The 21,310-nt window shown below is 39.2% G+C and overlaps 1 protein-coding gene across 1 annotated transcript in view; it reads right to left on the minus strand.

Annotated features, from left to right (window-relative positions):
* Window positions 1-3,271: 3,271 nt before the first annotated feature.
* Window positions 3,272-21,310, minus strand: part of MAP7D2 (MAP7 domain containing 2) — a 67,670-nt gene continuing 49,631 nt past the window's right edge. The window contains 11 exon segments of the mRNA XM_015885277.2: window positions 3,272-4,783; window positions 6,067-6,343; window positions 7,887-8,073; window positions 8,845-8,923; window positions 9,636-9,689; window positions 10,564-10,668; window positions 10,818-10,936; window positions 11,844-12,077; window positions 12,424-12,650; window positions 19,665-19,792; window positions 20,905-21,029. Of these exon segments, the coding sequence (XP_015740763.1) occupies window positions 6,097-6,343; window positions 7,887-8,073; window positions 8,845-8,923; window positions 9,636-9,689; window positions 10,564-10,668; window positions 10,818-10,936; window positions 11,844-12,077; window positions 12,424-12,650; window positions 19,665-19,792; window positions 20,905-21,029 (1,505 nt within the window). The 3' untranslated portion in view covers window positions 3,272-4,783; window positions 6,067-6,096.

Below are 21,310 nucleotides of genomic sequence, written 5' to 3' on the forward strand. Positions count from 1 at the left end.
TGTATTATATTGTGTTATCCTGTATTTCGATATAGTATTTAGTAAATAAGTGTGCCTCCTTAGATCGTTGCCGCTGTTTTCTTTTCTTAATTAATTTTTTTCCTTTCGGCCTAGGGCCCCTCCGGGGCCTACGGCCCCTGTCACGGGCGCAGGTGGATTTTTAGTTCAAACCGTGACAGTTACTTGTCAAAATTACTTTAAATCAGAAACACCTCATCCAGACAACAGAGAATGGTAAACCATAGTAATAATAATAGTCGTAAGAGCTCCGTTCAACAGCATTCTGTAGAACAGTGCTATTTTCTCACTCAAGGCTCAAAGCAACAGATAACAGCTCCCTCTATAATTGAGGAAATGAGCCCCACATTATTTAGCCTTGAAATTTCAGGAAAGCTATAAAGTAATCACTTAATTAAAACCCGAGGGGAGGTGAGAGGCTGATGGATGGAGCATGCCTGGGCTCTGATAGCATCACCAAATTATGCTTTAAAGAGTCCTTTAGCGAGCCTGACATCTCCTGATGTACGGATGCCTGCATGCTTTATGTACAAGGTTATCACGGCTGTCCTGTCACAACTTGCAGAAGCCGTGCCATTGCCGCCAGGCATACGGTCTCTGTCAGCAGGGTTGGGTTTTTGCAACGTTAGCTCTGAAAACAGTCTCTGCATATGAATTAATCTAAGCATGTGACATAGTGCAGGTAACAGAAGATCCCATTTTTAGTCCTAAACAACACTGGCCCAAATACAGAAGTGTAAACTAACCTTGTTCTAATTGAGGTTAGAACCTTCTAGCTAAGAAGAAATACTGAAACAGCCCTCACCCAGCAAGGTCCATCCAATTATAACCAGGTCTGTATGGGTCATGTTATTGTACTTCATTACAAACATGGCAACTGAGGCAAAAACAAGAGTCAAAAATTATTTGTGTGGTCAATAAACCATTCTCTTGTAGTTTAGGCAATTTTAAGAGCCCAAGCATCTTTTCTCTTAGGGTTTCTGCACTGGAACAGGCTGCCCAAGGCAGCAGGCACACAGCCCAGAGTGCCAGAGTTCAAGGAGCATCTGGACAATGCCTGGTGGTGGCAGGGGCAGCTGGAGCAGCCAGCCACTTTAATGAGCTGTATGCTATAGCTAACAAGGCAGGAAGCTCATCAGCAGGGAGTCACTTTTTGAAGTGATAGATCTGTGCTCTGCCAGCCAGAGCAGCAGACTGTATCAGTAACAGCACGATCTGTGCAATCACAGGAGCGCAGATGATCTTTCCCTTGCCTGCTCCTTTATCTCTCTAGATGAAAACACAGCCTCGGGATCCAGATCCACCCATTGCTGATGCTGCTCTGTTTGGAAATGAAGGTGCTTGGAAGCCAGGAGGGAAGCTTGAGGCCTTTGCGAGGCCTGAGACAAGCTTTGGTTGTCACTTCCCAGAGCAACTCCAAGGGAATTGCTGATCCTAATCAGAGTTACCACGATGCCCCATTACCTTGCATGTATTATTTATGTGTGCATTAGAAACTTGCTAGTAGTTATTCTAGTGATTGAAAATAGATCTGGGAAAAGACAGTAGCAGTGCCAGATTCTTCTTGGTGCTTAGGACAGCTGCAATTGCATCACTGCCCAGGGAGGTGGTGGAGTCGCCATCCCTGGCAGTGTTCAAGAGGTGTCTGGATGAGGAGCTCCGAGATCTGGTTTAGTGGTTTGTGGTAGCAGCGGTAATGGGAGGATGGTTGGACTGGATGATCTTGTAGGTTCTTTCCAACCGTGTGATTTTATGATTCTGTGACTCCATTGTGCTGTGTCAGCACTGTGTATTAGTAGCTAACATTAGCTGCTAACCTAACTTTTTGAAGTAATGCAGTTCTCATGTCTTAGTCTGAGTTCTGCTTCAGTCATTCCCACACTGCTGGTCTGCAGTTCACTTGATAAAGTAACCTGGAAAAACAAAAATCCTTTCACCCGCTTATAAAAATCCACTTGAGGACTGTACCCCCAGTTTGTTTTCTTGCTTCTTCTCACAGTGTGATACACAAATGCTTTACAGCAGAAAAACACCAAGGATGAGTGTGAATCCTCAGCAATCATTCACCAGTTTCAGGACCACTGACAAATGAAAAACGAAGCTCTCTGGGCAGAGCTGAATCACAGCAGCAAACATTCATATTGATGCAGGGAAGTTGTATCATCTAAAACAAAAGGTGGAAGTGAATGAATCCCTCAACAAACAGCACTTGCTTCAGATATTCAACCAGTTTCTAAGGTTACATATGAAAGCAGATGTAAAAGGAAACAATCCAAGGCCTTTCTTTACAAATACTGACTTACCTTGTTTCCTTTGAGCTCAGTAAATAGTTGAGTAGACAGGTCGCATGAATGATTTCAGAGCTGATAAGAGTGAGATGAACTGTTATCCTGGAAAATATTAACATACCTTAAAAATAAAAGCAGTCTTGATATAAGTTTTAATTTTCAACAAAATTATGACGTAAAAAAACAAAACAAAAAAAAAAACCCACAGAAATGTCTTTGCAGAAGTTTTTTTCCCCAACATTTCAGTAGACTATAAATAGCAGCTCTAAGCCAGTTACTTTCTAAATGCTTGTATGCGCATTCAGCTTGAAGAGAACATTGATGCACAAACACCCTTACAGAACAGGCCTCATGCACTCAGTAGAACAGCATCCAATGGCCACAGCTCCCAAGTTCTCTTTCTCATTTGCCTTCCCCACGTAATAGCCCAGAGAGCTGAAGCTGAGGCTGCAAGCTGTATCCTATACCACCAATAGCATTTAGGATGCCATTGATTGGAAGCCCTCAGCTTATAGCTCTTCCGCTGCCGGTCTACATTTCTTCTGTGTATTAACAAGACTTCAGAAAGCAAATCAGTGCATGGCAAAGGATGCAATGTGAAATATATTAACCCGGGTGTTTGAATCCCCCTGTGGCGCAAGTGGTAGAAGTGCCGCTCTGCTACACAGAGGCTCGAATCCCGGGGGTTGGACTCGATGATCTCTAAGGTCCCTTCCAACCCGCACAAGACTATTACCTATTATTACCTATTACATGGCTACTTTTACATTTGTCTTACTATCAGTAAAAAAAAAAAAAAGCTAAGAAACAACAATTAGCTTCATAAATGAAAATGTATTTCACCTTTGTACATGCTATACATGTCATGCAAATAAAGAAATCTACATATTACACAATCACACCATAATAAAACATCATGTAACATTTGTCAAACACAATGCACCACAGTGAAACAAACGGTTTGGTTTGGTTTTGTTGGGTTTTTTTATTTCAGAAATAAAGGTAGGACTAAATTGGAAGACACGGTACCATGCTACAGCTTACTGCACAGTCAAAAGAAATGACTTTTTCTGAAGTACACCAACATAAATAGCCAGATTGCCGTAGGAATGCTTTCTTTATACATTGCACGTGATTTCATTGGTTACTTCCCCATTGCGGGCTTCAAAGAGCACAAGAATGGGTTTACAACTGAGTTCAAGCTACACTTGGAACTCCCCTATTTGTAAAAACAAAATTAATAATAATAACCAAACAAGCCATGTTTCCATTTTTTTTTTTTTTTTTTTTGTCAGTTTCCAAAGACAGCAGTATTTATCATTTATTTTTATAAGGAACTGGACAAAAGTGTCCTTAAAGCAGCGCATCATCTAGCATATAGTTATGGTAGGTTACCAACAGAAATAAAGTTAACACTGTATGGCACGTAATGTCTACACACGATACAGCTCGATGTGGATTTTCCCATACAGATGCTTATAAGATATTAAGTAGGCTAGCAGTGCTTGCTGTTTGTCTCCCCAGCCCTTGTATTTCTGCTGCAACTTCCATATATTATTTTGCTGCCGACCGTATCTTGTTTTGTTGAGCCTGTAAGGAAGACAAAACACTCCTGCACATGACAGAAAGACTGCTGGTATTAAACAAGTGTCTGCATCTCCCAAGGTTATCGTGTTACCTGACCCCCCCAACATACTCACTTGCATCTACTACAGTTATACTACAATATATTAAGGGATTATACTTGGCATTGTGCCTGCATTGTTTACAGGTGTTACACAGGTATGTTTTTAAACACACAATTCATAATCACTCCAGGACTATTAATATTAACCAGTAAGTGCCACCAGTGACTAAAACTGTCAACATCACCATTACAAGGTAACTCCACACCCCGCAGTCAGTAGGAAAGTTCTTTCACTCTCAGTAATTATCAAGTTTTAAGCCTTTTCAGCTATAGCTTTGAATTACACATCTGCATAAAAGCTGCCAATAATTCCTTATTAAAAACAAAAAAAAAGAGATAGGCACAGAACCAAAGTATAGCGTATTATTTCTTTTCAGTGCACTGTGGGCAAACTTCATCGCTATTTACAATAAAAAGATGGCTAAATGGATGCATGACAAAATTAAGGAGGAATGATCTTAAAATTAAATGCACAAGGAAAAATCACAGTGAGGTGTTCAGATGCATTTTGAATTAAAAGAAAAAAAAAATAAATAAGTGCTTCACTAGCAGCTAAAGCTCAAATTCTAATACATATTCAGTCTTCCCTGAAGCCATCCAGGTTCTACATCACTGTATTCCACCAAAAGCAGCCAGTTAGTCAACATATTCCCTGGGAAGACAAAGTTCTATTCAGCTCTGATTATTTGAAATCCAGTGTTCAGGACTGCAGAAGCTTTTTCAAGTGACAAGTTCATGTTTTACCGCCAGTAGTGTCACAAGGACGTACATCCTCCACAGACTGCTACCTCTGCCAAGTGAAAAAATAAGAAAACCAAGTCAGCCATGCAAGTCAGATGACCTCAAGATGGTAGCCTAGAAAACACTTTTAATAAAATCAACTACAGCAACTTACTTTGAAAATATCATTAAAGCTTACTTACCTTCCCCCCACTCCTCCCCACCATATTGTTTCTCAGCTTTCCAGAAGTGATTCTACACTATGCTGCAAGCACCTACAGCAGCAGAAGAGAGTAAGCAGCTGCAATAACCACCATTTTCTAGTTTGGCTCCACTTCTAGCTGTTTTCTTTATCTTAAAGTACTCCAAAGACTCATAGCAACAGTATTTTATTACTGAAGTAAATGAGCAGCTAACTACTCACTGTATTCTGAGAGCAGGAAGAAAGTGTTTCAATTTACCAGACACATTCAGTTGCTGATAGCTCAGTAATACATACAAAAGAATAAAACTTTGAGACCAGCCCTGCAGAGAAGGATTTGGGGGACCTGATGGATAAAAAGCCAGACATGAGCCAGCAATGTGTTCTTGCAACCCAGAAGGCCAACAACATCCAGGCTGCATCAAAAGAGGGGTGGCAGCAGGGAGATGGAGGTGATTGTCCTCCCTCTACTCTGTCCTTGTGAGGCTCCATCTGAAGCACTGCATCCATGTTTGGGGCCCTCAAAACAAAAAAGATGTGAAGCTGTTGGAGTGGGTCCAGAGGAGAGCCACAAGGATGATCAGAGGGCTAGAGCACCTCTCCTGTGATGAAAAGCTAAGGGAGTTGGACTTGTTCAGCCTGGAGATGAGACAGCTGCAAGGAGGACGTCCAGTACTTGAGGGGAACATACAAAACAGGAGGGAGAATGACTTTTTACACAGGTAGTGACAAAACAAAGAGGAATGGCTTTAAAGTGAAAGAGGGAAAATTTAGGTTAGATATGAGGGGGAAATGCTTTATTCATAGAAGCCCATAGAAGCTGTGGTGCCCCATCCTTGGAGGCGCTCAAGGCCAGGTTGGATGGAGCCCTGGGCAGCTGAGCTGGTGGGGGGCAGCCCTGCCCACAGCAGGGGTTGGGGCTGGGTGGGTTTTAAGGTCCCTTCCAACCTGAGCCATTCCATGATTCTATAATATGATGCCCATTTAAAAAGAGCTGTAAATGTGAAAAATTATGCTACATTTAAATATCTAAGAGATTATATGTGAAAAGAAGAAGAAAGCTGCTGTTTACAATTGCTATATCATTCTGGGAAGCTCATGAGTAATCACACAATTTATCACATCTAAAGTTATTGATCGCACTACTGTACCTTTATCTACTGTGTTGAAAAGCGAGGTTGTCAACAGATTGAATTAAGTGTATTTTCCTGTCCTGGACTGTTAAATCCCTCAATCAAGTTTTTGTTACAGTCATCAATGCTAATAGTATCACTGGACGTCTTGGAATAAGTTGGGCCTGTGAAATCCAAGAGATCTTCAAGAGCCTTGGCATTACTTGTCCCATTTTGGTCGAAAGAAACACCGGGCATGAGTTCATTCATGGGTGAATATTCAGGGATAGAGATAAGTTCTTCTTTTGAAACAGGGCTATAAAAAGATAAATGAAAAGAAGATGCAGAATAACAGCTGCTGAGATATTCATTAACCAACAAATTAATCTTCTGACCATTCAAGAAATACTACTTATCTTAAGGCCAACCACAACTTTTTACCTGGAATATGTCCCAAATTGAGGGAAAAAAAAAATAAAATTACTCTGTTCAAAATGAAAGGTCATATTTAATCTGTATTTCTTAAAAATTAAGGCTTGTGGTTCCTCTGCGACATGACATTCATCTCCGGAAGCCCACATTTCTAATAGTATACTGAACTGAATTTACTGTCTCCCTTCAGCATCTTCACCTTTCCATTATCTACATATTTAACTGTACCTTACAGATTATTATCCCGAACCTGCAAGCATATACCTACAGCCCTTGCATTTCACACTTTAAATAAAAATCCATTTCTTAATACTTTATTAACATACTCCAGCCACAGAAATCCAGAATTTCAGAAGCGCTACAACCAGCTGATGCTTTGCAGACTAAAATTTGCACGGATGTTTCAGTTTAGAGAAGAAAATTCAGAGGGCGAATTTCACTACGATTTCTATGACCACACCAAACCTTGGTGGTGCCTCAGGGGAGCTGAGCTGTAGAATCTGCTGTAAGGTGACGCTGTGGAAGCACCAGCAGGTTGAAAAAGGAGTTAGATAAACTCATGGGAAATAGGTAAATCAGCAGATATTAGACAGAGCAAGGTGGACTTCTCCCAATATCCATATCAGAATACTTCTGTGTGGTTTTGGAATGCACTAAGTTCAGGTTCTCTCCCCAGCCACTTTTTCCCATTGATGCTCCTTGAAACAGAACAATGGTCTAAAGGAACTTTTGGTCTGTCCCAGTAATGCTCTTCTCATGTATTTATGCATATTTATTGAAATAGTTACACACTATGAGAACTTAATGTGTTAACCTGGCTTGTTAATTCAAGAAATGTAGTATAAAGTTCCACGCTTAAAATTCTGAGCTCACTTTCCCATAGAAGCCTCAAATCACCAATTTCTTTCTTACCTGCAAATCCTTCCATCAAAACCCAACAGTGTTTAATACATAGGGCACCGCTTACTGATACCATAGACTCATTCCAGTTAAACACAATTTTAAGAGCCTAATTTATTTGTTCTGTTTGTAGAGACAGAGAAAAACTTGTGCATTGTAGCTATGCAGCCTTGGGACAAACACAGAAAATAAACGGTGGCATCTGAACAATATCTATGGATGTTATTTTCACAGTGTGGCATTTTGGATTATGGGAATTACCTGAACAGTTTGGACAAATCTGTATAGAATCTGTAAGTAAGAACAGTAGGAAGATTTTTAAGATTCCCCTGCCCCTAAATACATGAAATGAGATGAAGTTCAGGCTCTTGTCCAAAACAACTGCTTTACATCTCGACAGATTTGGAACATACCACCATTGACACAACAACACTCCCCACACTGTGAGGCTGGGGAGAAATAAAGGAGCACCAGCAAACAAAACAGGCAAGTGTGTGCTAGTTTCTCTTAGTAGTTATGGTCTGTACCTCACATCCATAGACTGAACCTCATCCGCAGAATCTTCCATGCTGTTAGATTTCCCATCTACGGCTTCCAGCTGAACAAGTCCTGGGACTGACTTTAGACCATTAGCAACTACATCTTGAGTAGGTACTACAGAAGCATCACTCTCTAAGCTTTTACTTTTCAGGCAAGTTGCCAGCCCATTGATCTCTACAAAACAAGGACAGAAATTGTGACAGTAGCAATATCTTTATTTAATCATTTTTAAAACATCACAAATGCTTTTAAATAGAAAGAACAGAAAGGAAGACTGACAGTGCAGTGGGATTCAGTTGCACCTTTGACTCATTGCGTTATACTTTAAATCCTCCTTTCCACCCTAAAGTTGTGCTTTATGATCCATCATTTGAATTTAATGAAACAGGAAGAGAATGTATCATCTTTTTTGTCATGTGCTAAAAGCCTTAACCTGGGGAAGTAACCAAGTATAGATAAATGCTGCAGGTATATATATATATATATATATATATATATATATATATATATATAAATTCATGCTTAAAAAATATATGCTGTTTTCATCAAGTCAAATTAAATCTTATTTTCACCAAGTGAGATTTGGAACAGTGCTATAAAAAGCTTGCAAGCTTGACTGTGAGCCAAAAAAATTTTTACCCACAAAACTGAAATGCAGGTTGGAGCAGGCAAACCAATTAGCAGACTGGAACTTGCCATTTATAGAAATGCTATGTCAGGTACTAAATGGAGGACAATCATTCTCCTGCTTACATGGCAAAACGAAGTCTCCCACTGAGACTCTCACCAAGTCATGACTGACACAAATCTATCACAGTGTGATACTGTGACACAAATCTAACTATTTGTTTTCAGAGAAAAACTCAGAGCACAGTGCTCTATCTGAGCAAAACTCTGAAAGAAACTAGTTATGAAAGCAGGTAAGAAAAATATGGTAAGTTTTACCTGGCTGGTTAAGAACAAGGGGTTTTGGTTGCTTTTCCACATTCAAAGTTGATGGTATCTCCAGTTTTGGCTCTTCCTTCTGCAGTCAAGTAACAAATCAAGTCTATTAGACAAAGTAGTGTAAACTTCACGGAACCGACTGGGCTCAGACTGTGCGGCATTGCTCACGGCCAGACAGTGGTCAACGTTCATCAACAGCAGTAATGGAGTTTTTTATTTAATATTAGGTAGAGATTTTTTTATTATTATTATTTGTATTTTAACTTCAAAAAGAAAATAGTTCCTGGAAGTAACTGACGGAACAGTTTTTTAGTAGAAAACTTACAAGTGGAATCTTAATTGTCTATCACTGTGTGCCCCGGTGGCGCAGTGGTAGGAATGCCGCGTTGCAACACCGGAGGCCCGGGTTCGAATCCCCCTGTTGTGCAAGTGGTAGAAGTGCCACTCTGATACACAGAGGCTCGAATCCCGGGGGTTGGATTCGATGATCTCTAAGGTCCCTTCCAACCCGCACCAGACTATTATCTATTATTATCTATTATTATCACTTCCTAGCTGGAAACAACAGCCTAGTTCTCAAAACCTACAATCCTGGTAGGCCTAACATGGAGAGCTCAGTAACTATGCCCACTGGCTGGTACAAAGCAGAGAGATCACAGCAGCAAACACTACTGGGTGTAGAGAGAACCTAAGTACACCAACTATAATGTAAAAAGCCAGGGTTGAGTTTTCACATGTGAGTTATTAAAATAGAGACAACGCAAACCCTGAAACCACACACAACTTCATACCTTTATTTCTGGTGTTTCACTCCTCCTTGTCCTCTTCATTATTTCATCTATTCTCTAGAAACCAAAATAAGTTGGAGGATGAGAAGGAATGCAGGAGTAGAATGAAGGATCTGAAATTACTCTTGCTGGAATTCTGAAAGATGTTACCCTAAAAACCTTTTTTTTTCTTCTTTGTGCAACAGCAAACTGTTCTAATGAGCCTTGATTCTTTGCACTGCCATGAAAGGAAACTACTATTTCACATGTAAGGACATTTTACTTTGGTATTCCAATCTACAACAGCAACATGTTTCCAGCTCAGTGGTAAACAGTTAAAAATAACATATTAGAATAACATATATGGAAGGACCTTCTATAACTAGAAAGGCTCAGCAGCTCTGCAGCTGTTCTGTCTATTGCCACAGAGCTGTATACTAAGCTATGCAGTTCCAGCCATTTCCTTGTGCAGAAATTGTGGTAAACAGCTCTGCTGCCTCTGCACAATGTAACCATAGACAAGGCAGGTGGGAGAAACCTGTTTGTTAATCTCATTAACTTTCTAAATTAAAAACACTGAACTTCTGTTGAGTAAGTTTTAGAACAAAGTCACTCATGTTCCTCAAGAGCCTGTGATACCCTGCGTTGGGTGGCAATGAACGTTTGCCTTGGCATGCCATTCTCTATTTGTGTTAGGCATTTAACCTTGTGGGTACAGGCTAATTGTGTGTTTGTTCACTGCTTAACACAAAGTCATTTGCCTTCGGCAGTTCCACTTTGTTACAAATGTAGATGTTTCCCTGACTTGCAAGAAGCAAATACTAAATTAATCATAAATATCAGTTTGTAATCCCCTCAGATAATTACTTCTGGATACTAGTAGGTACTTTCTGGGTTATATATTTAAACAAGAAATTAAAATAATCATCTTAAATGAGACACAAACATCTACCTTCTTCCGTTCCAGTCTTTCTTGCTCAATTTGCTGCATGATTTGTTCCCTTTCAAGACGAAGTTGCTCAGCTGCCTCACGGGCTTTGATTTCTGCTTCTTCCCTCTAATCAGAATGTGTAAAATACAGGAAGTCCATTATTTATTACAAGTTAATTACTATATGGAATAAATTCTTTATTTATATGTATATATAAGAGCACGTATGTATTTATAAGTATACGTATCCATATACATTTGTGTTTGAGATGATACCTGTTTCTCAAGTTTGGCTTGGAGCTCTTTTTCTTGCTTTTCTTTCAGCATTTGTTCTTCCTCAGCTCTCCTCTTGGCTTCCTCTTCTGCCCTTTTCCTAGCTGCTTCTTCTTTCAAGCCTGCAAAAAGTAAATATACCAATATATTTAAAAGATTTCATCTTGTTTAGCATGAATCCTACTGTATACATGATATACAGTGAGCATTAAATAACTATGCATCAGTGCCCATTTTCATGGAAAATACCAAGAATATAACTGAGAGGTTGAGAACATGCCCAGAATTTAGGTTAATATCAAAGTTTTATTCCAGTCTTTTCCTTGTTGCATAAAACACCTCATAGAAATTATACTTTTCCGCAGAAAAGAGTGGGTCTATCTATTCCACCTGTGCTCTTCATAGGCCTGCTCAGGGACAGCTTATTCACTATCAGATTCAAGAGCTGTTTTGACAACTGATCATTCTTATCCTTGCATATTGGAGATGTGGGAAATATTTCCATCAGGCTGAGCTTGCAGACACTTCTGATTTTATCCCCCCCACATTCTCAGTAAGAACAGACACAGTCCCAATTTAGACATGCACAGTCAGTGCTTTAATATTAGGGAATGAAGCCACGATCCACTGACATATGTAACCAGTGCTGAATATGAAGAACAACCCAAAGGCTTGTTCCTGAGACAGAGCCAGAAATTCACTGTTTAGACGCAACAACCTTCAGTGTGCCCACACTTCTAAAGCCCTCACTTGCCTATGACAGGGAGAAAAACTTCAGGGTGATATTTCAAATAATACAAGCTTTGCAGTTTAAGGCATATACTAGCACTTATATGTGAACCAGTAAAACTAAAACTATCTCATATACTTTTACAAAGTACTGCATACTACAGGGTGGACATACCTAACTATTTGGATGGGTTAGTTTCTTCAGGCTTCCTGAAGGGACACACTATTTTCAAACTTCCCTAGTCATAAGGACTGCAAATGACACTAACAAACGATGAATACAAATGTAAGGAGATTAACTTTTAAATGTAAGCTTCTGTATTGATTCTGAAGATACCATTTTGAAGCAGCTCCTGTGATGCAGGTTATATTATTAGCTAGTAACTTTCACGAATCAGTGAGGATACCTCTCCCGTTCTTCTCGCTCCTGTCTCTCCTTCTCCTCTTGTTCCTTTTGGAGGCGGGCCTGTCGTCTTTTTTCAGCTAGAATTTTTGAAGCTTCTTCTGCATCCGTTGTTCCTGCTGTGATCTTTCCTAGGAGATGGCGACCAAGGATGGAAAGTCAGAGAAGGAACTGTGAAAGTGTCCAGTGCTTACTCACTGGCAAACAAGCCTTGTTCATTCTGTTATGTCACTTTCACTTTTCAAATGCATATATCAGCATCTTCAGCAGACAGAACATGGCATAGGTGAGGGCATCCCTGCATTTTAACATTTTCACATTCCCATTAACTGACATTTTTCATGCATTGATAACCCATGCATAGCTGCTTCCAACATGCGCTTTCACAAGGAGAGTCACAAAAAAAACAGTTCATTGCTGTTTGAAATCTTCAGGGGCCCACTATACTTCACAGTGTGTTCTCTTAGAAAAGCTCACCTTCACTACTTTCTGACTTTCCTGCAGCAGGCTTTTCAGGAGCCACCTGGCCTGCCTCTTCAGTGCGTGCTCCTGGGGATTTTTGATGACTGACATTTTCCTTCTCTTTATCTGCTTTCTTTTTAGGAGTTTCCTGGTTGAGATTAGAAGTGGCACGATGCTTCACAGGAGAAGCTGGATATTGTTTGGCATTTTTAGGAGACTGAGGATAAGTCTTTGCAACTGTCCTGATGAGTTAAAAACAAAAGAAAATTGAGTACAGTTAATACATGGCACAAATGGAATCAAGTTCCATCTTTACAAATATCATTCTTCCTTCTTGTGTCTGACTACATATGAATATCACTTTTTTTTTGCACACTGCTGTATAGAATCTACCCTGATGCAAGCAATCTGAAAAGCAGGTAACTGGAAAGCGAGTTCAAATGATTACTGACTCACTTAAAAAGACCAATAGTATCATCCAAGTTGCAGGAAAGTAGTCATGGACAACCTAAAATCAATTCTTTTCATAACAGCAATTCCATAATCACCTTCTCTACTCTGCTGTATTCAATAGCCCATCTCAACATTTAAAGCAAAGCTATGACCAATTATTACCATGTAACAAGGTAAAACCAAGTACTACAAGAGACGGAACCAACCAAACCCTTCCACAGTCCACTCTACTGGTTTAGTTGGTGCTTTCATCAGTACCAGAACAAAGATCTCAAGGCTCAAAGATGCACTAGCGGTGATGGCAGAGCACAGCAGCAGTGCTGCCGATATCTCATTTGGCTCTGCATACTTCAGATCAAGTGACAACCCTGAAATCAATTTTGGCATAGTGAAAGGGTAAGGACAGATGGCAATGTGCAAATATTTTCAGTGAATAAGAGATTACAAGGAAACATAAAGCCACACATAAACACCGTTAATTATTTATATAATACCGGCAACAAGAACTAAATACTTCTAACATTTAGAAGAGCTGGGCTGCATGGCTTAATACTATGGGGGTTAAAGAGATTACGATCTTAGAAAAAGTGATTTATGTCAGTCTCATTAGAAGAAACAATCCTACATTAAGGAGAGCATTACGCAAGCAGTTTTAACCTTCCTTATGAATATATAATTATGTGTTACCTCTTATCGCTTTTTTAATCTGCACAATACACAGTTTCAAATACTACAGCATATTTTTTGGACTGTACACACACTTTGGCAGACCACACACATGAAAAGTATGGACAATGGTGGCAAATTAATGGATGAGTGTGCAAAGATTTGTTTAGATTACAGCACTGTGCGGACAGAGACTATTATAACTGGAACATGATTTGCATTACAGAGCAGACAATAAAAATTACAAGTCTTTCAAGTCTCTCAATTCATGAGCTCAGGAAAATAAAGAGTTCTTTTCCACCATACTAAAAGAGGCTGAGATAACAGAATACAGGGAGCTCATTTAAAGGAGCCTGATTTGTGAGGAAGAAGAGTCTGCAGAGCACAGATGGATTCCCAAGCCCTTTAAAGACAGAGGCACAGATTTCAAAGTCCCTACCTAAATGCATACATATAGATCTCACATGTGTGCCTCACCATCATGTTATTTCCTTTCATAAAAATTTAACACGTAAACAGAAAGCAAACGGCTTTTTTTCATCCTTCTCCAGAGCACAAAGGATGTTTCTTGCCAGGTTCTCAAAGCACAGTTCCTTCTTGTGGCCTTTTAACATTCCTGACTTTACCGCATATTTCCTACACTGCTTTTTACTTGTTGTGACAGGAAGAGCAAAATAGTCATTGCTAAGGCTGACTCATTTTCAGTAGTAGCACAGACATAATTGTTCTCTAATGAAGACGCGACAATCAAATTAAAGAAGCTGGTAGGAAGGAATCTAACCATGACAGCTAAGAATCCTGGACTGCATAGGAATTAGAGCTCCATACAAGTCGTTGATGGACAAGAAAGGTGCCAGATACACTGAGTAAAATACCTTTGAGCTTTAAGACCTACAAGATTCTTTTCTTACAGCAATTTGGCAATAAGAATAAGCATGACTTTAATAATTTTAAAGCAATTAAAAGGGAGGAACATCTAAATCCAATTTACTGGGACAGCAGCAGTGAAGGATGAAGAGTTAAAAGCTTAGAAAGCCCATTCGGAATAAAAATGGTTTTCCTTCAGAAATTTTTATATCATTTACTCAATGTCAAGTAGAAATTATTAAGTAAGCACTGTCTTTCTCCCTTGTATTTAAACATATTGCCAACTTAGCATATTTGATATTCCTGAACATGGGAAGAACTGCTACTGGAAGAGGCTTGCCTTCAGCTAGTCTTCAGATTGATACTACTTTTTACCAGAAGGGACAAGCCTGATTTTGAAGACAGAAAATAGAATCATTAAGGCAAATGGACACATGCTTGTACGGGGATCTAGTTGGATTTTAAAAGTAGTTTTGCCTATGGATAAAAGGAAGGGGATGCAATTATATGCTACAGGAATACAGGAAGCATACGTGATGAAGATTAATTAACTAAAGGAGACTCCTCAAAATCCAAGAAGTGGCAGCACATCAGCTGTCTGAAAGTTAGCTCCTCTGAGCCACCAGATTTTACAGGTGGATGCAGAAGCACAGGAAGCCTCTTCCTCCCAGCAAGAAATCTCAGCTTTCTCCTCTCATTCCCATGCTGATGGCAGCAGCTGGTAAGGAGCCATTCATATCATGACCCCCTAAACACACTGCACAAATCTCTATCAGGTCTGAGGATCCACTGATGCTTAAATTACAGTGGCTTTTTTTTTTTTTTTTTCCAATTAAAGAGAGGCAGCAGTAGACCACAGAGCAGGAAAAATGTCTTAGGAATAGCAGGAGAGGAGTTCAGAGCTTACTTTAGCTAAGCACACAAAGTAAAGTACACGGAGTACAACACAAGTCAGAGGTCACATCCAATTTTGTTCATAAGCAGCAAGATGGAGACAGCACGCTTTCTTCAAAAGCCAGGTACGTGACAGGTCATCGGTTACAGCACTTACACAGGCTAACTTTCAATTAGAGATCAGCAGCAATGCAATGCTGCATTTTTTTTCTCCCCTATCTGCCTTTTAATTGACAAAAGCTCTGCTGGAACCATACTGAGGACTTTCAAGTTCTCAAACTTGCTGAGATTTCTCCGATCAAAACACCATTCCTGGATTCTGACGTTTTTGCTCTTTTATCTGTGATATTTTCTCAAAAGCATTTTATTTTACTCTCAGTTTTCATCTTTTCTAGCCAGGGACAGATTCATTTCTCTTTCAGATTCCTTAAAAGAGCACAGACTCAGACCATGTCTATTGAATATTGCTATTTTCTTTGATAGTTTTACTGTTACCAATGTTTTCAAAACCTCCAGTTGGCCCATCCTGTAGGTCAGATGCTGAAGAACTCAGCATAATCCAACATTTTATCTTTGTTATCTTTTCCAGTGCAAAGACTGAGAAAAATAAATGCAGTAGGTAACAAAAAAATTTAAAGCTGGGTCGGTGGGGGACATAGAAGCTAATTCTGTGAGAAGTTCACCATAAAAATATACATCTTTCCAACAGGCCATTTTTTAAAAACTTTTTAAGATCTGGGCATTTTTGTTCTAACGTACATACATATTTAATCACTATTCTGTAATTTGATTGCCCACATGTATTTTGAAGACAAAGCAATGTCCCAGTACCGCAGTGGAACACTGCCCAAAAGAACCAAGTTACAGTTTTAGTTAGTGCAGCTGTCAGCAAAGGACAGAGGCACAAACTGGGAGCTGGAAACAAATGAGGAGGAGCAGCACTGCATTCCCAACTCCCTTCCCCCTCCCTTTTTCTCCTCACATAAGTGAGATAATGGCTTGGCAAAATAACCTAATGTAGAGTCATGTCAGAGCTTTCCATTTTTATTCACTGTGGCTTATCTGAAAGCACTTAAAAACTAAGCTCTACTTCCTTGATTCAGTCAAGTTCCATTGATTTCAAAGGGACTATTTACCCAAAGACATGTGAAGGACATAGGCTTTATTGCTTTGCCAATCTATAAGATAGGACACTTACCTAACCCTCTGAGGGATGCTGCAAGAATAAACTGATTAGTGTATGGATCTTGGAAGGTGAAACAATCAGGAGAAAAAAAACTCACAACATCCTGGTATTATCGACTAAGTAGAAGCTCTGAAGAACAGAAGCATTTTAAACCATCATTATCCATGTTTACAATTAGTTTAATTTTTAAATTAAAGAACATTCTCTATTTTCCCAGCTCCAACTCACTGACAGTCAACTGATCTATACTTCATTCAAAGCAATACTTTCACGCTTCTTTCTTGTGTGGCACTTCTTGATAACATACTTAGATTTTGCTATCATTTCAATTCATCCCTTGCTTATAAGTATTGCTACTCCTTAACAAACGTACTTCTTTCTCTCTTCTCCTTAGATCAGCATTTGCTTACACATTTTTCTTGGATGTTACATTTTGCATAGTTTGTTATTTCCTCTCCTTCTTTCTCGCTGAAATGTGTACCTTTACAAACATCTCTATCTATATACTTAATGCAAATCTATCCTGCCATCAGTCACTGTCTCTGCTTAGGTTACAGCTTTATAGTCCCATCTGAGCCTGTTTCAGTCACTCTACCATGACAAAGAAAGCTTTCTAATTAATAAACAATGAAATAAGATAGAAAGAAGACATGCAACTACCACTCACAAACCAAGATGATGTCTGAAAATAACTAACAACTACAACAGTACCATGAAAACTGGAATACTGAGCCATACATTTTTCACAAGCAAAATGCATACAGCTAACTACCACCTAAATCATAGCCCACACTTGATTATTTACTCAACAGCTTTCCAAGATAAGGTGCTATGTGGGATCACTAACTACAAATGCTTCTGAATTCACATTCTTATTTCTTCCACGTGTAATTGTTGGTCATACAATGTGCTAGATGGAGAATGATTAAACTTGGAAAGACTGTCAGGTTTGCAAAGAGAATGAATATTTTATCTATATACTAAATTGCATTTAAATTATTAAGCCCCACAGTTTATTTTAAAGGAGAAGCTTAAGGTGATACGATCTAAAAGAAGGTTCCTACATTTAAGTCCACTGACCAGCCAGATCATCGTCTCTACATAATATTCAAGTATGATGATCAGGATGCATTTTGATTTTTTTTTATCTGTAAGGGAAGTTTGAAGAGTGCTACAGCAGAAGTGCCATTCCACAATCAGTAACTAACACAGATTTAAACTGTATTTGCTGTAACTCTAATAAGGTCAAAGAGGGTGTTCTAATTGGGCCATGTTAAGATTAAATGCTCAGTATTTGTAGCAGTGGTCAGAATAAGATTCTCTTAAGGAGAGAGAGGGAGGGAAATAGAGGATAACTTTCCAGCTTAAAGTCACAGAGAAACCCATAACAAGCATCTAAATTCCTCCATGCAGCACCCTGCTTCTTCCTTTAAAAAGCAAACTCCTTACATGCATGAAAACATTTTCCTATAAAAAAGGTTCTCAGAATTTGCATCTTGAGAGGGAAAAAATGAAAAAGAAAATAACTAAATCTTTGCCTAACCTTCTAAGGAAATCAGTTCTATAAATTAAGAGCAGCCATGCTTTTTTCACCAAGTACTAAGCACCTGTTTGGTTATTTGACCACATCTCTTTTCCTCCCCTCCCATGAGAACATCTCTAGAATGAGCTATGCCAACATTTTCAGTGACTGCCCACTGCTTCGTGCTTAGTAGTCCATTTCCCACCAATCATTTTGTTTTAATTTTATGTTTCTTGCTGTGTCTTTTATACTGGTTGATTGAACTGAAAAATGCATTCTGAACAGGGAGTATCTTACAACAACTTACAGAATAATACATATCTCTATTGCTTGAACTTTCCTCTATACATTTGGAAAGCCTGTTTCATAATGATTTGCTCAAAATTTTAAAGACAAAGCTGACTGTCATTAACATTCCATATCATTATGTTATTTACAAAGTTTGCACAGTTCTGAATATGACATTCTAGATGTAATATTGAAAGTTTGTGCACTTGTGGCTCATAACATAAACAAGGAATTGCAGTATCACAGTTGCACGCAATAGGATGTCTATAACAGAAAGCATACACTGAATCGTATTATTTCCCACATTTTGCCTCACACCAGAATCACATGCAAAATCACTTCTCCATTAAATAGTTGTGCACACAGAGCTAAGGCACAGAAGGAACACTAGGCTGGCTTCTGAAGAAGTTTATCAGAAAAATCAGAATGGTTCAGAATATAATCAGCTTCAAATAGAAAATAATATTTGCAACCAACTAAAGGAGATCATTTTCAACATGAACAGGGTCTAGAAAAAGAAACTACAGACAACTACTGTAGACAATGAGCACCTTAGAGAACTTTGGCGCTTGAGTCAGACTTAATATCGTGTTCTAAGAAAGCTGAAGAAGCATTCGTTTAGACCTGTGAGTTGCAAACTGCAGCACACACACTACACTTCTGACAGTTTGCAACTGAGGACTAAGAAAAGCAACTCAGTCAGGTAAGTAAGGTCAGCTATGCCACAGGTCCACAATCCTGCAAGGGGTGGGGTGGGAGGAAGAGGTCTGTAAATGAACAAAGATTGAAACCAAAGGTTTAGATCACAGAACCATAGAATGACCTGGGTTGAAAAGGACAACAATGATCATGTAGTTTCAACCCCCCTGCTATGTGCAGGGTCACCCACCACCAGACCAGGCTGCCCAGAGCCACATCCAGCCTGGCCTTGAATGCCTCCAGGGATGGGGCATCCACAACCTCCTTGGGCAACCTGTTCCAATGTGTCACAATTATGTTTACTGATGGATCCAGATAGTGGTGCCAGCAAGGGCATATTTTAAATGCTAAAATTTCTAGTTAGTGTTAATGTTTTGTACATTTTTTCAAAACCAAATAAAACAAATGCATGCTTAAAAAACAAATTTTAAATAAAATTTCACAGTAACTGAATTGCACAGCAATAATTTCAGAAAGATGAGAAAACAATAAACATCTCCAGAGACCTTTAACACAATTTCATATATGTTGGTTCATCTGTTCCTCCAACTCCCTATGTGTATAACTAAAATTAACTGGATTTTATACAACGCTGCCAAGGAAATTCTTCAGGAATTTATGTGTTCTCTGTAGATAAAAAGAAGCTCAGAGCATATCAGAACACTAATCAGAAAGGCATACTTAGGTGTGGCAGGTGAGGCGGATCTTCTGGACATAGCAGCAGGAGAATCAGACCTTCTGAGAGGAGATCCCATTCCAGATGATGAACCAGGCGTGGTGGATCGCTTCTCTTTCTTTATTTTCTCAGTCTAGAAACACCAATTATTTTAGTTTTTGAAATTAGGAGCAATACTTCAAAATTTATTTGATAATTTTAGTATCAAAATTACGTATGAACAGATTAATGTAGCACTCATTCTTAATGATTTTTTTAACAGCACCTCACAAGCAAGGAGCATTTTTTCCATACACATTAAAAATGTGGGCTGAGGGCTGAGAAGAGTATTGGGAAGAGTAATCAAAACCATCTAGATCTTACTGCATCGCCTCCCAGATACAGTCAGTAATGCAAGCATGCATCTCTCATAAATGCTGCCAGGTGTAACAGCATGAATCATGCAAAAGTTTAGCTCCCAGCTTTGGTCCTCTCACTTGCATCCAATTCAGATGTTACAAAATCCTCTACTATTAGTATTAACTACTGGAAGATACAGGATCTTATAAAACACTATTTCACAGCCCTAACGTAAGTTTTCTATAACTTGTCTTTCATTGTGCAGACTGAGTGAAGGTAAATGACTTGCCTTTACTTATCTGGAAACTACAGTGGATCAATAACATGACTTCTACGCAAACAGCATCTGAAATGCCTAGAGAGGGAGTTAAGCAATTTGTATAGAAAAGAGGCACTGCCAACAATTTTGGCGAGTTTCCAAAATATGCAAAGCCTCCTAATTAACCAGCAAGACTGGATTGACTTATACAGAAAGATGTTGTTTGTCATTCCCTGCTCTCAGAAATTATAGGCAAGTCCACAAGCATGCACTTCCCAGTTCCCTGAAAACACAGGTGCTGCTGTTCTAAATACCATTGCTTAACATTGACTTCCAGCAGCAGAAAGATATTAAAATGTTGCAATGCCAGAGCAGAAAAGCAACAGATGCACCCAAGTTTTTACTCAGGGATATGATTTAGTGTAGGGTTTTTAGAGTTAGGGTCCTGGTTAGGCTGCGGTTGGACTTGATGATCTTCAAGGTCATTTCCAACCTGGGTAATTCTATGATTCTATTCTATAAGTCTTACTTTCTTACTGTTGCTTATAAAAGAGATACTCGTTAAAATAGTGACACAAAGTGAAAGGTAACAACAGATAGTCCCATCAGTTTATCCAGAAGTAAAATCAAGAATATTCCAAACTGACCTGAGTCACTTCACCTGCAGCCGCCCCTTTCCCGGCATCAGAAGTGGAGGGTGAAGTCGCTTTCTTCCTGTCTGTGCTTCGGGTGGGGGAAGGCTTGTAGGGAGATTTTAGAGGACTAGCTGGTGCTACACGAGGACAGATATGGAATACTAAAGAGTTATAGCACAATAGCAAGAGCAAAAGGGAGCACAGACAGAGGAAGCAAGGGAGAGGAGAAAACAGCATATTTTTACGTTAAAACGTTCTAAGGTTATTTTCAAGTTTTCAAAAAAGATCCCACTGTGGAATACATTCATCATGGCCCTATATTTACTAAAAAATGCCTCAACTGAAAGTAACACTTTTAAAGGGTTGTTTTGTTGTTCTTTAATCATCTCTACTATATCATTTTCTTATCCATACACTT

Source organism: Coturnix japonica, chromosome 1, assembly GCF_001577835.2.
Source record: "Coturnix japonica isolate 7356 chromosome 1, Coturnix japonica 2.1, whole genome shotgun sequence".
In the NCBI taxonomy this organism is placed as follows: domain Eukaryota; kingdom Metazoa; phylum Chordata; class Aves; order Galliformes; family Phasianidae; genus Coturnix; species Coturnix japonica.